At 36.8% G+C, this 15422-nt stretch overlaps 1 protein-coding gene and 1 non-coding gene across 8 annotated transcripts in view; one reads left to right on the forward strand and one right to left on the reverse strand.

The window, feature by feature from the left end:
- Positions 1-1614: 1614 nt before the first annotated feature.
- On the reverse strand, positions 1615-1688 carry TRNAR-UCG (transfer RNA arginine (anticodon UCG)). Its single transcript has one exon. It is a non-coding gene; the product is annotated as a tRNA-Arg (tRNA).
- Positions 1689-1784: 96 nt separating this feature from the next.
- The window catches only part of LOC131158083 (uncharacterized), a 40094-nt gene continuing 26456 nt past the window's right edge, over positions 1785-15422 (forward strand). For 4 of the 7 annotated variants that reach the window (XR_009137404.1, XM_058112663.1, XM_058112664.1 and 1 more), the window contains exons 1-2: positions 1863-2094; positions 2203-2491. Coding sequence is in view for 6 of the 7 variants with exons in the window: in XM_058112663.1 (XP_057968646.1) it covers positions 2268-2491 (224 nt within the window). In the remaining variant the exon portion in view is untranslated. Of the gene's footprint in view, positions 2492-15422 lie in introns of all 7 variants that reach the window. The other 3 variants (XM_058112662.1, XM_058112665.1, XM_058112668.1) reach the window with 3 other exon arrangements.

A 15422-nucleotide genomic window follows, 5' to 3' on the forward strand; every position in this document is an offset into this window, starting at 1 on the left:
GGTAATTATGTTGTCAAGGTTGATGGGCAATTATCTAGAGCAAGGCAACAACAAAATACTCATTGGTGGTATGCAATTAAATTGTTGCTAATAGTCTAATCTACGATAATAGAGAAATGCTTTAAGGTGACTAGGGATTAATCAAGCCTTGAAATCTGCATAGATATTAATACAATCAATTGATAATTTAATTTCACTATTTTTTGTGATTTTTTTTTTGTCTTTTTAGCATCGTTTGTTAGGAAAAAATAACAAAACAAAAATTTTGCATAGTTACAAAGAGCACAAGGGTGTTAAGTGATTATAATAAAATCATAATATACCTCTTTATTTTTTAAATCTAAGTACAAAGTGTTGTTTTGTAATTTTACTTCTACTTATTATTACTATTATTATTATATTAGTGAAACATTTTTTTATATGATGCATGAATGAAAAATAACTACATTAAATAAATAATACTCTAAAATATAACACCAAAATATGCAATTGTATGTGATAGAAAAACATCCTTTTGTATGCACAAACTATTGAACAAAACCTTTTAAAATGATTACATACAACATTTAAAAAAAAAGAAAAATATTATAAATGAAACATAAAAAGAGTGGTGTAATAAGAAAAAATTTCATTAGCTAGCAAATATTGTATTCTTAAAATTCTAAAATGTTGGACCATATTAAAAAAAAAAAAAAGATCCGAAACAAAATATTTTGAAAAAAAGGGAACAAGTTAAAACACACGAGAAAAACAAGCAATAATAAACTATTTTATCTTATCTACTTATTTATTTATTTATGGAGGGTAGAATTATTCTATTTCTTCTAACTCCAGTCTTGTTTTACAATAATAGTTATTCCATCAAGAAGCTTGATGCGCATCATTTATTATTTTTGTTTATTTAAAGATTTTTATTAATTTTTACGAAGGCATTGACGGTTTATTTTTTATGTTTTTACCTTTGTTATATATATATATATATTGAAAATTTGTATTGTCACTTCTATTTCTTATTTTTCCAATAATTTCAAAATAAAAAAATTTAAAAAGTGAATTTTGATTTCTTTGGATAAAAATTTTGAAAAAATAAATTTTTTTTTTAATTTATTTGTTCATTTATCTATTGTTGTATGTACGATTTTGTTCATGCATTAAAGGCTTTGTGCAAAAAATTGTAGTTAGAAAGAATTTAAGCACTATTGGCTCAAGAGTAATAAATAAACTATAGTGTAATAAAATTACTACATTTTTTGTAATATAAGTATTATTTATATGCAATATTTAAAAATTAAAAGAAAATAGGAAAGAATCTACTATTTAATATTCAATTATTAAAAAAAGATAAAAAAATAAAAAAAATATCAAATCATCAACTAAATTTTATATATGCTTATAATTAATATTTGACCTATTTTAATTTTTAATCATATAAAATAAATTTTCACTTATAATAATATTTTTCTTTCCTATTTTATTATTATTTTTTTCTAAACAAAATTGTCAATGCACAGACCGTTAAAGCACCGAAAAGCAAGATAAAGTATTTTATTATCACATGATATACATTAGCCAAACCCAATATTCGGAAAACAACGCTGATGAATAAAATGAAACCGACCACAGTGGGAGTCGAACCCACGACCTTTTGATCCGAAGTCAAACGCGCTAATCCACTGCGCTATGCGGTCATCTTGCAAAGGAGGATCAAATAACTTTATTTATCCAATAGAGCAGCACTCACCGCTGACCACTTTCCACGCTCCTCCCCCCCGCCGCCCGCACGCACGCACCTGTTCGGATGTTTGTTACGCAAATAAAGAACCTTTCTCGCCCAATTGCCTTTCCCAGTTCTCTCTCTCTCTCTCTCTCTCTCTCTCTCGTTCCAAACTATCTACATGCACGCGAGGACAATGAGGAGTTAGGGTTTCTATGTTTTGTTTCCAGATTCGCTTCAAGTTTGTGGATTTTTTAAATCCATTTCTTGAGGCTGAATTTTCTGATTTGAGGAATTACTGTTGTTATCTGTTGTTTTAGATCTGAACCCATGACCAAAATGTGTCCGAATTGGGAAAGTGAACAAGATGGGCATTGTGGGTACGCGTAGAAGATTTGTGTTTGAGCTTTTATTTGAAAAATTGGGTTACCTTTGCTGCTTGTAAAGATTCGGGTTTTGAATTCTAGTACTTTTGGGTGGTGACACAGTGCGATACTTCGGTGATTTGGTGGTTTTGTGAAGCAATTGGTGGTTTTGTGAAGAGGGTAAAGTCATGTTCTATGGTGCAGTGGCATGGGATCCTTGGCTCATTGTTGCCCAGATTGTTTGCCTCCAATGCTTATACTACCTTACACTTGGACTATTCATGTCAATTCTCATTGGGTTTCGTGTATCTCGAATGAGCCTGGTGTATTTCTTTGACTATGCGACTGTCACTGCTTCTACGGTAACGGGCTGGTGTGTCATTGCTTCGTTTCTACTCAGCTCTCTCGCAGGGTCAGCATTTTATTCCCGTTCCCAGTTATCTTTTTCAATTTCTCTTTTCCCAATTTTGTTGTTGCCTAACTTCAGTGTCTTGTGGACTTATAATGGGAATTATTTAAAAAAGTCGAGCCATTTTGTTTGTTTGTTTGTTTGCCTTTTTTTTTTTTCCCTTGTACTTTATCATTTCCCTTTCCCCTCCCCCCTCTTTTTCTGGGGATGGGGTTAGGGGTTTGGGGGAGGGTATGCTGTTATTGAATGTTCAAATATATGAGCTTGTGCAAGATGCTTGGTACATTATATGGTAGTTTTGGCTGTTCAATTGCCTTAGATGGGTTTATGCAAGATGTTAAGAACATCATATGCTGGAATTATACATGTATGGGTTCTTATAACAAGTCTAGTCGCAGAAACTCCTCTCCTGTTTGTGATTGGCTGGATGTATTTATTTTGGTTGGAATCACTTTTACTTACTCTTGGTTAATGCTTAAAATATGCTTGAAGCATCTTTTATATCTTTTACTTGTCAAAGATATGCTTTTACTTTCTCGCAGGGCATGAAATTATGTTGTAACTCTGTAATGTGGTGTGGCTACATACCTTTTTTTTTTTTTTTTACCTTGTGGTTTAGCAGTGATGTTCTAGTAAGTTTCATTTTAGTGAATAACAAGTGAGTAAGAATAACATTACTTTGGATAAAAATAATGCAATGTAAAGTTATTTTTTAGATACTAGAGTGTCTTTTCACCGTTTACTTTGTGTTTTTTGGTTTTCATGATTTTTACAAAAAAAGAATTACCTACCTACAGTGCATGCCTGAACGTTTCCAGTTTCCGTTTGATTACCACCTGGTTGGATTGTTCTTGAAGGCCTTGATCTTGTTACCATTAGAGGGTTTTCTGATCTTTTTGTTTTTTTTTCCTCACCCTTGATTAATGAGGTCATTCTTAGACAGACTCTAAAAATATTTTAGATTTTTTTTTTTTTTAAATGATGGTTGATGCGCTGCTATTATGGATATGCTTTTTGATTTTTTTTATATGTATTTTTTTTTTCTCGCCTCATAAGAATTAGTGTGTCCAAAAACTTTCATTGATCAACTTGTGAAAGAAACTCTTCCAAGTTAGTGAAACACTTAAAAGTATCCAAACCTGTAGTTCATCTGATCATTTATCCTATTAAGCTTTTGCACATAATTCTTCTATTTTTTTGGACCTAAATTTTTATATCCATCATCATATTGTCTTTTCTACAAAATTGTGCCTGACTAAAGCCGACACTCAGCCTCTTTGACCTTCTTGATCCTATTAGGAAGATAATCGACTGTTTGGTTTCCTTTCCTATTTATGTGTTTGAAGCTTTAAAGAGGACATCCGTATGAACATTGCTAGTGATAGGTAACAACAACAACAAACCAAGCCTTAAATCCCACTAGATGGGGTCGGTTGCATGAATCATTTTCCGCCAATTTACGCAATCATGGGCAATTTTGTCCGAAAAATTCAGGACTGTTAAAGCCTTACTCACAATCTCATTCCAAGTTATTTTGGGTCTACCTTTATCCCTTCTACTGCCCCTCATAGTAGCTAGCCTACTCTTCCTCACTAGCGCACTGTTTGGCCTATGTTGCAGATGCTCAAATCATCTGAGAAATCCCTTCCTTATATTATTTTCTATAGCTATGCCTAAATTATTGCAAATATGTTCATTTCTTAGTTTGTCTTGTAATGTTATATCACTCATCCACCTTAACTTTCTCACTCCCCCTCACTGACGCACTATTTACTTTGCTAGTGATAGATGATAGATCTTTTAATCTGTTTCCAAAAGCTGCATAGATTATGGAATTACTATTTGATATCTTCTTTAGTTGCTTATTTTGCAGCTCATTTTGGCTATGAGACTATCAAGTAGTGACATTCGACATTAGTTGGTGTATACTTGGGAGCGATGAATTGTAGGGTAGGTGTTGTGAAGCTCGGGATTATTCCACCTAACTTTACCTAGGGAAGTGGGGGGTCACAATGGATCGCTTAAGTCCCACTTTCCTAGACAGAATTTTCCTTAGAGACGCTTTATCCTTTCCATGGAGTAGAGTAGTTTCAAGAAACTCAAACTCCTCAGGAAGGGATCCCAATAACATCAAAGGCAGGTCTTTATCTTTAAAAGTCTCATCCAGATTAACTAGATCAGTAACCAACTTATTAAAGTTGGTGATATGATCATTCATAGTGGTACCTGGGACGTAAGTGAAGCGAAATAGTCTCTTCTTCATATGGAGTTTGTTTTGACAACTTTTTTTCAAAAACTTTTCTTCTAGTGCCTTCCACAACTTATTTGTAGAAGTTTCCTTACAGAATGCATACTTCTGTTCTTTTGAAAGACACGATCAAATTGTTCCACATGCTAACCGATTGATGGTCCCCCATTCTTTCTTCTCAATATCTTCTGGTTTCTCTTCTTCAATGGCAATGTTTAGACCTTGCTGAAAGAGAGCGTCTTGAACCTCACTTTGCCACATACCAAAATGACTGGTGGTGTCAAAAATCTCTACTGCAAATCTGGCATTTGTCACAGTAGTTCTTGCCAGAATAGACGAGCTTGATGTGGATGTTTTTGCGCTATCTATCACCTCTGATGTGGATATCTTTGTGTTGTTCACAAAGCCAGAATAGAAGAAAGAAAGAGAGATCCAAGTCAAGGTCCAGACCCAACAAAGAGAATGTGCCTTTTGTTGGGGAAAAAGGGCACTGGAAGAAAGACTGTCTGAAGCTAAAGAATAAAGGCAAACCTGATAAAGGAAAGGCCGTCTCAAATGTGGCTGAGTACGAATATGGAGGCTTAGATCTTTCACTTGCTGTTACGCTATCAACTAGTTCTTCCTGTATAAGGCTACTAGATTCTGGATGTAGCTATCATATGTGTCCCAATCGGGATTGGTTCTTTGATTTTAAAGAACTAGAAGATGGAGTCGTCTACATAGCAAATGATATCCCTCTTACCATACATGGGATTAGTTCAGTTTGCTTGAGGAATCAAGATGGATCAATCAAAATATTGACGGACATTAGATATGTACCAAGTTTGATGAAAAATCTTATTTCTGTGGGAACTCTAGAATCAAAGGGGTTCAAAGTAACAATAGAAAACGGAGTCATGAAGATCATCTCTGGTGCACTCGTGGTAATAAAGGGAATTTATAAGAACAATAACTTGTATCACTATCAAGGTTGTACAGTTATTGGGACGACAGCAACAATTTCTACTGATGATAAGGAAATAGAAGCAACCACGTTATGGCATATACGCGTGGGGCATGCAGGTGAAAAATCATTAATACTTCTTACAAATCAAGGATAATTAAAGGGAGCAAAGACCTACAAGCTAGATTTCTGTGAATATTGCGTCAAAGGGAAGCAGACAAGAGTGAAATTTGGTACTGTAATCCATGATACCAAGGGTATTTTGGATTATGTTCACTCTAATGTGCGGGGACCTTCCAAGACAGCTTCATTGGGAGGAAAACACTACTATGTGACCTTTGTTGACAATTTTTATCGAAGAGTATGAGTGTGTACTATGAAATCTAAGGATGAAGTGTTGGGAGTCTTCCTCAAATGGAAAAATATGGTGGAAACTTAAACAAGCAGAAGGATCAAGCACCTTCGTACAGATAATGGTAGAGAGCATAGAAGTGATCTATTTCTTAAAGTTTGCGAAGAAGAAGGTATTATACGACACTTCACAGGGAGGAATACACCACAACAGAATGGAGTGACAGAACGTTTGAACCGAATGTTGTTGGAGAAGGTTTGGTGTATGTTGTTCAATGCTGGGTTGGGCAGAGAATTTTGGGCCGAGGCTGTTACATATGCTTGCCACCTCATCAACCGCCTACCATCTATTGCTATTGGTGGTAGAACACCATTGGACAAATGGTTTGGAATGCTTGCTACAGATTATGATTCCTTACATGTATTTGGTTCCATTGCCTACTATCATGTCAAGGAATCAAAGCTGGATCTGAGGGCTAAGAAATCAATCTTCATAGGGATCAGGGAGTTTGAGATGAAGGATTTAAGCAAACTGAAGGCTTAGTTGAACAGGGAGTTTGAGATGAAGGATCTAAGCAAAGCAAAGAAGATTCTTGGTATGGAGATAAGTAGAGATAGGAAATTAGGGAGGTTTTGTTTGACTCAAAAATATTTGAGGAAAGTACTGAAGCGTTTTGGCATGAATAAGAAGTCAAAACCTGTTAGTACTTCGCTTGCCCCTCATTTCAAGCTGAATGCATCTATGTCTCCAAAAACTGAAGCAAAATGAGAATACATGTCAAAAGTACCGTATTCAAGCGCTGTTGGTAGCTTGATATATGCCATGGTGTGTACCTATTGGAGTTGTGAGCAGGTATATGCATGATCCTGGAAAGGAACATTGGCAAACTGTGAAATGGATTCTATGATACATTTTGTATACTGTAGATGTTGGATTGATATTTGAGCAGGATAAGCAAGATGGTCATAGTATTGTTGGATACTGTGATTCTGATTACGCTGGTTATTTAGATGAGCGTCGGTTAACTACTGGATATGTATTTAGTCTTGCAAAAGTTTCGGTTAGTTGGAGGTCTACTCTACAGTTAACAGTTGTTTTGTCCACTACAGAGGCAGAGTATATGATAGTCACAGAGGCTGTGAAGGAGGCAATTTGGCTTCAAGAATTGATGAAAGAATTGGGAATTGGACAAAAGCACATCAAGGTGCATTGTGATAGCCAAAGTGCTATCCATCTAGCAAAGAGCCAAGTCTACCATTCGAGGACAAAGCACATCGACGTTCGATATCACTTTGTACGAGAAATTTTGGAAGAAGGTGGAGTAGTAATCCAGAAGATTCGCCACTAAGAATCCTACTGATATGATGACAAAAGTAGTGACTGCGGTCAAGTTTCGACATTGCTTGAACTTGATCAACATTGTTGAAAATTAAAAGATTGGCGCTACAAGCACATTTGAAGACACTATAGAATCCATGAGAGATTTTTAGAGATGGAATTTCGCTAAGGTGGAGATTTCTTGAATAGTGGCTCATTTCCTGAAGCTCACCATTGTTAAACTTGAGATTGCCGTGGAAGTCTTCAATGGTGGGCTAGTCTTCAATGGTGGTTGAAGGGTTGGTGTAATAGTAAATGAGTTGTTATAATAATGCTATTCTCTACCCTATATAAACCCACCACTTCCATTTGTATAGCTATCCCAGAATTGTCTATTTCTCGCTTAGGCACATTCTCTCTTCTCTTTTGTTGTAATATTTCTGCAATAGAGAAATATTAATTGGTAGCGTTCGAGGACGTAGGCACAATTAGCCGAACCTTGTTAAATTCTGGTGTTCCTCCTTTCATCTATTCAATAGTTAGCTATTTTCGGGTATAGTTGTAGTGATATATTGTGCTAATTACGTGTCTAAGGAAAATTCTATTTAGGAAAGTGAGATTTAAGCGGTCCATTGTGACTCCCCACTTCCCTGGGAATTTACCTGGTATAATTTAATACAATCATTCACTCTCTATTCACCTGTGCAATAGAAAATTAGGTGAAGTTAGGTGGAATAATCCCGAGCTTCATAACAATTGGTATTAGAGCCAAGTTTATTCTTAGTATGCTCTGTGGTTGTAGCTTAGTTCGATATTCCACATTAGGAAAAGTTTCCCTTGGGCTATTGGCATTTCGTATTGGCAGTTATTGTATAGCATTTATGGCAGAGATGGTAGACGACACAAAGATATCCACATCAGAGGTGGCAGATAGCGCAAAAACATCCACATCGAACTTGTCTATTCTGGCAAGAACTATTGTGACAAATGCCATATTTGCAATGGAGATTTTTGACGGCACCGGTCATTTTGGTATGTGGCAAAGTGAGGTTCTAGACGCTCTCTTTCAGCAAGGTCTAGACATTGCCATTGAAGAAGAGAAACCAAAAGATATTGAGAAGAAAGAATGGGGGACCATCGATCGGTTAGCATGTGGTACAATTCGATCGTGTCTTTCAAGAGAGTAGAACTATGCATTCTGTAAGGAAACTTTTGGCAAATAAGTTGTGGAAGGCACTGGAGGAAAATTTTTTGAAGAAAAGCTGTTAGAACAAACTCCATATGAAGAAGAGACTATTTCGCTTCATTTATGTCCCTGAGTACCACTATGAATGATCATATTAACAACTTTAATAGGTTGGTTATTGATCTAGTTAATCTGGATGAGACTTTTAAAAGAGATGGAATTTCGCCAAGGTGGAGTGTTGAATAATGGCTCATTTCCAGAAGCTCACCATTGTTGAACTTGAGGTTGCCATTGAAGTCTTCAATGATGGGTGAAGGGTTGGTGTAATAGTAATCCAGAAGATTCGAATTACTGATAATCCTGTTGATATGATGACAAAAGTAGTGACTGTGGTCAAGTTTCAACATTGCTTGAACTTGATCAACATTGTTGAAAATTAAAAGATTGGCACTACAAGTGCGTTTGAAGACATTATGGAATCCATGAGAGATTTTAAGAGGTGAAATTTCGCCAAGGTGGAGATTTGTTGAATAGTGACTTATTTCGAGAAGCTCACTATTGTTGAACTTGAGGTTGCTATGGAAGTCTTCAATGGTGGGTGAAGGGTTGGTGTAATAGTAAATGAGTTATTGTAATAGTGCTATTCTCTACCTTATATAAGCCCCCTACTTACATTTGTATAGCCATCCTAGAATTGTCTACTTCTCTCCTAGGCACATTCTCTCTTCTCTCTTCTCTCTCTTTGTAATATTTCTGCAAAATAGAAATATTAGTTGGTAGTGTCTGAGGACGTAGGCACAATTAGCCGAACCTCGTTAAATTCTGGTGTTCCTCTTTTCATCTATTCAATAGTTAGCTATTGTCAGGTATATTGTGCTAATTACGTGTCTAAGGAAAATTCTGTTTAGGAAAGTGAGACTTAAGCGGTCTGTTGTGACCACCCACTTCACTGGGAATTTGGTGTAATTTAGCACAATCATTCACTCTTTATTCATCTGTGCAAAAGTGATATCGAATGTTGAAAAGTTTATGCAACTTTTTTAAAAAGGGTGACAATAGAAAGTGTTGAGCAGACAGATGGTGCTCCAAAATAGGTGGAGTTTGGTAGAAGAATTGTTTTCCTAGTAGATGAAGAGACGAAAGACTCTCCTATGGTAGAAGAAGAGTCATCTGAAGAAGGGGTTTCAACCCAAGAACCTCCATAGCAAATGATATCCACCTAGCTTCACCTAGTTTACTATTGTACAGGTGAATAGAGAGTGAATGATTGTGTTAAATTGCACCAGGTAAATTCCCAGGGAAGTGGGGGGTCACAATGGACCGCCTAAGTCACACTTTCCCAGACAGAGTTTTTTTTAGACATGTAATTAGCACAATATATAACTACAACTATACCTGAAAACAGCTAGCTATTGAATGAATGAAAGGAGGAACACCAGAATTTAACGAGGTTCAGCTAATTGTGCCTACGTCCTTGGACACTACCAACTAATATTTCTATTTTGCAGAAATATTACAAAGTGAGAGAAGAGAGAATGTGCCTAAGAGAGAAGTAGACAATTCTGGGATGGCTATACAATTGGAAGTGATGAGTTTATATAGGATAGAGAATAGCATTATTACAACAATCCATTTACTATTACACCAACCCTTTACCCACCATTGAAGACTAGCCCACCATTGAAGACTTCCATAGCAACCTCAAGTTCAACAATGGTGAGCTTCTGGAAATGAGCCACTATTCAATAAATCTCCACCTTGGCGAAATTCCATCTCTAAAAATCTCTCATGGATTCTATAGTGTCTTCAAACGTGCTTGTAGCGCAAATCTTTTAATTTTCAACAATGTTGATCAAGTTCAAGCAATGTTGAAAATTGACCGCAGTCACTACTTTTGTCATCATATCAGCAGGATTCTTAGTAGTTCAAATCTTCTGGATTACTACTCCACCTTCTTCCAAAATTTCTCGTACAAAGTGATATCGAACGTCGATGTGCTTTGTCCTTGAATGGTAGACTTGGTTCTTTGTTACATGGATAGCACTTTGGCTATCACAATGCACCTTGATGTGCTTTTGTCCAATTCCCAATTCTTTCATTAATCCTTGAAGCCAAATTGTCTCCCTCACAGCCTCTGTGACTGTCATATACTTTGCCTCTATAGTGGACAAAACAACTATTGACTGTAGAGTAGACCTCCAACTAACCGAAACTTTTGCAAGAGTTAATACATAGCCAGTAGTTGACCGACGCTTATCTAAATCACCAGCGTAGTCAGAATCACAGTATCCAACAATGCTATGACCATCTTGCTTATTCTGCTCAAATATCAGTCCAACATCTACGGTATACAAAATGTATCATAGAATCCATTTCACAACGTGCCAATGTTCTTTTCTAGGATCATGCATATATTTGCTCACAACTCCAATAGGTACACACCATGGCATACATCAAGCTACCAATAGCACTTGAATACGATACTTTTGACATGTATTCTTGTTTTGCTTCAGTTTTTGGAGACATAGATGCATTCAGCTTGAAATGAGGAGCAAGCAGAGTACTAACAAGTTTTGACTTCTTATTCATGCCAAAACGCTTCAGTACTTTCCTTAAATATTGTTTTTGAGTCAAACAAAGCCTCACCAATTTCCTATCTCTACTTATCTCCATATTGAGAATCTTCTTTGCTTCGCAAAGATCCTTCATTTCAAATTCCCTGTTCAGCTGAGCCTTCAGTTTGCTAATTTATGTCTGTCTCTTGGAGACTATCAACATATCATCGACATAGAGAAGAAGATATATGTAAGATTTATCTTGTTGCTTGCGAAAATACACACAGTGATCATATTTGCTTCTTCTGTACTTTTTCCTCATCATAAACTTGTCAAATCGTTTGTACCATTGCCTTGGGGATTGCTTTAATCCATACAACGATTTTATCAAGTTTGCACACCATATTTTCTTTTCTAGTAACTTTGAAACCTCCTAGTTGAGTCATGTAAATTTCCTTTTCCAAGTCTCCATGTAAAAAAGCAGTTTTTACATCCAATTGAACTAGTTCCATATCCAATTTTGCTACCAAAGCTAGTAAGATTCTAATGGAGGAATGCTTTACTTTTGGAGAAAATACCTCATTGTAATCAATTCCCTTCATCCATGCGTAGCCTTTAGCCACCAACCTTGCTTTGTAGCGAACACTATTCTTGTCAGGAAATCCATCTTTCTTTGTATATACCCATTTGCACTCAGTTGCCTTCTTTCCTTTCGGAAGACTAACTAGCGTCCATGTCTGATTCTTATGAAGAGACTGCATTTCTTCATTCATGGCTCCTCTCCACTTTTCTTCTTTTGAACTTTGGATTGCTTCATTGTAAGTAACAGGAGTATCATCGTTTGTAATTGGAGATGCGTAAGCCACCATGTCAACAAAGCGAGTAGGCTTTCTAATTTTTCTCTTTGGCTAACTCAATGCAATAGATTCATGTTGCTGTGGAGGTTCTTGGGTTGAAACCTTTTCTTTGGGCGACTCTTTTTCTACCATAGGAGAGTCTTTTGTCTCATCATTTACTGGCAAAACAATTCTTCTATCAAACTCCACTTGATTTGGAGCACCATATGTCTGCTCAACACTTTCTGTTGTCACCATTTTTAAAAAAAAAAAAGATTCATTAAAGGTAACATCCCTGCTGAAGATTATCTTCTTTGTTTCTGGACACCAAAGGCGATATCCCTTTACTCCAGAGGTGATCCCTATAAAAATTGCTTTCTTAGCCCTTGGATCTAGCTTTGATTCCTTGACATGATAGTAGGCAGTGGATCTGAATGCATGTAAGGAATCATAATCTGTAGCAGGCATTTCAAACTATTTCACCAATGGTGTTTTACCACCAATAGCAGTAGATGGTAGGCGGTTGATGAGTTGGTAGGCATTTGTTACAGCCTTAGCCCAAAATTCTCTACCCAACCCAGCATTGGATAACAGACACCGAACCTTCTCCAACAACGTTCAGTTCATACGTTCTGCCATTCCATTCTATTGTGGTGTATTCCTCACTGTGAAGTGTCGTATAATACCTTCTTCTTCACAGACTTTAAGAAATGGATCACTTCTATACTCTCTACCATTATCTGTACGGAGGTGCTTGATCCTTCTGCTTGTTTGAGTTTCCATCATATTTTTCCATTTGAGGAAGACTCCCAACACTTCATCCTTAGTTTTCATAGTATACACCCATACTCTTCGGGAAAATCGTCAACAAAGGTCATATAGTAGTGTTTTCCTCCCAATGAAGCTATCTTGGAAGGTCCCCACACATCAGAGTGAATATAATCAAAAATACCCTTGGTATCATGGATTGCAGTACCAAATTTCACTCTTGTCTGCTTCCCTTTGACGCAATGTCTACAGAAATCTTGCTTGTAGGTCTTTGCTCCCTTTAATAATCCTTGATTTGTAAAAAGTATCAAGGATTTTTCACCTGCATGCCCCAAGCGTATATGCCATAACGTGGTTGCTTCTATTTCCTTGTCATCAATAGAAACTATTGCTGTCGTCCCAATAACTGTACGACCTTGATAGTGATACAAGTTATTGTTCTTCCGAATTCCCTTGATTACCACGAGTGCACCAGAGATGATCTTCATAACTCCGTTTTTTGCTGTTACTTTGAACGCCTTTGATTCTAGGGTTCCCACAGAAATAAGATTCTTCATCAAACTTGGTACATATCTAACTTCCGTCAATATTTTGATTGATCCATCTTGATTCCTCAAGCGGACTGAACTAATCCCATGTGTGGTAAGATAGATATCATTTGCTATGTAGAGGACTCCATATTCTAGTTCTTTAAAATCAAAGAACCAATCCCGATTGGGACACATATAATGGCTACATCTAGAATCTAGTGGCCATATACAAGAAGAACTAGTTGGCGGCGTAATAGCAAGTGAAAGATCTGAGCCTCCATCTTCGTACTCAGCCACATTTGAGACGACTTTTCCTTTATTAGGTTTGCCTTTTTTCTTTAGCTTTGGACAGTCTTCCTTCCCGTGCTATTTTTCCTAACAAAAGGCACATTCATCTTTGTTTGGTCTAGACCTTGACTTGGATCTCTCTTTCTTTCTTCTATTTTGGCTTTGTGAACAGCCTCTAACTACTAGAGCCTCGTTGGCTCCACTTGTGCTTTCAAGCTTGTCCTTCTTCCTTAATTCATAGTTGTACAAAGTAGCACAAATCTTGCTAAGAGACAATTTATCCTTTGCATGGAGTAGAGTAGTTTCATGAAACTCAAACTCCTCAGGAAGGGATCCCAACAACATCAAAGCTAGGTCTTCATCTTTAAAAGTCTCATCCAGATTAACTAGATCAGTAACCAACCTATTAAAGTTGGTGATATGATCATTCATAGTGGTAACTGAGACATAAGTGAAGTAAAATAGTCTCTTCTTCATATGGAGTTTGTTTTGATAGCTTTTCTTCAAAAACTTTTCTTCTAGTGCCTTCCACAACTTATTTGCAGAAGTTTCCTTACAGAATGCATACTTTTGCTCTCTTGAAAGACACGGTCAAATTGTACCACATGCTAACCGATTGATGGTCCCTCATTCTTTCTTCTCAATATCTTCTGGTTTCTCTTCTTCAATTACAATGTCTAGACCTTGCTGAAAGAGAGCGTCTAGAACCTCACTATGCCACATACCAAAATGACCGGTGCCGTCAAAAATCTCCACTACAAATTTGGCATTTGTCACAGTAGGTCTTGCTAGAATAGACAAGTTTGATGTGGATGTTTTTGCGCTATTTGTCACCTCTGATGTGGATATCTTTGTGCTGTCTGCCATCTTTGCCATAAATGCTATTCAATAGCTGCCGATGTGGAATGCTAATAGCCCAAGGGAAACTTTTCTGATGTGGAAGATCGGACTTAGCTGCAACCACGGAGCATACTAAGAATAACTTTGGCTCTGATACCAATTTTTGTGAAGCTCGAGATTATTCCACCTAGCTCCACCTAGTTTACTATTGCACAGTTGAATAGAGAGGGAATGATTGTGCTAAATTACACCAAATAAATTCCCAGGGAAGTGGGGGGTCACAATGGACTGCTTAAGTCCCACTTTCCTAGACAAAATTTTCCTTAGACACGTAATTAGCACAATATATCACTACAATTATATCCGACAATAGCTAGCTATTGAATAGATGAAAGGAGAAACACTAGAATTTAACGAGGTTTGGCTAATTGTGCCTACGTCCTCAAACACTACCAACTAATATTTCTCTATTGCGGAAATATTACAAAGAGAGAGAAGAAAGAATGTGCCTAAGAGAGAAGTAGACAATTTTGGGATGGCTATACAAATAGAAGTGGTGGGTTTATATGGGGTAGAGAATAGTACTATTACAGCAACCCATTTACTATTACACCAACCTTTCACCCGCCATTGAAGACTAACCCACCATTGAAGACTTCCATGGAAACCTCAAGTTCAACAATGGTGAGCTTCTGGAAATGAGCCACTATTCAATAGTAGGGGCTGAATTTGTTCTTATTAATGTGTCATGACCTGTTCTCCCTCAAAATTTTGCGTGGTGGGGCCTTAAGATTTCCTGTTCTAAAGGAGCCATCAATTTTCTTTTGTTTTCATATTCATTTTCTTTGTCTTTTCAAAATACCCAAGTTTTTAAATTTATATTTTGGTCATTTTGGGGTAGTGGCCCTGCTTTTGGGGGCGGGCTGGGTTTCTCTCTATCCTGCTTATGCTGGGTTTCTCTGTGTCCGGTTTGATATATTGGACCACCCTTGTAAATTGTGCGACAATAATTGAATATTCGAACTGAATTGAGAGTTGTTTTCAAAACATTGAACAGTTGAAGCTAGTTTC

This window comes from Malania oleifera, chromosome 6 (assembly GCF_029873635.1).
Source record: "Malania oleifera isolate guangnan ecotype guangnan chromosome 6, ASM2987363v1, whole genome shotgun sequence".
In the NCBI taxonomy this organism is placed as follows: domain Eukaryota; kingdom Viridiplantae; phylum Streptophyta; class Magnoliopsida; order Santalales; family Ximeniaceae; genus Malania; species Malania oleifera.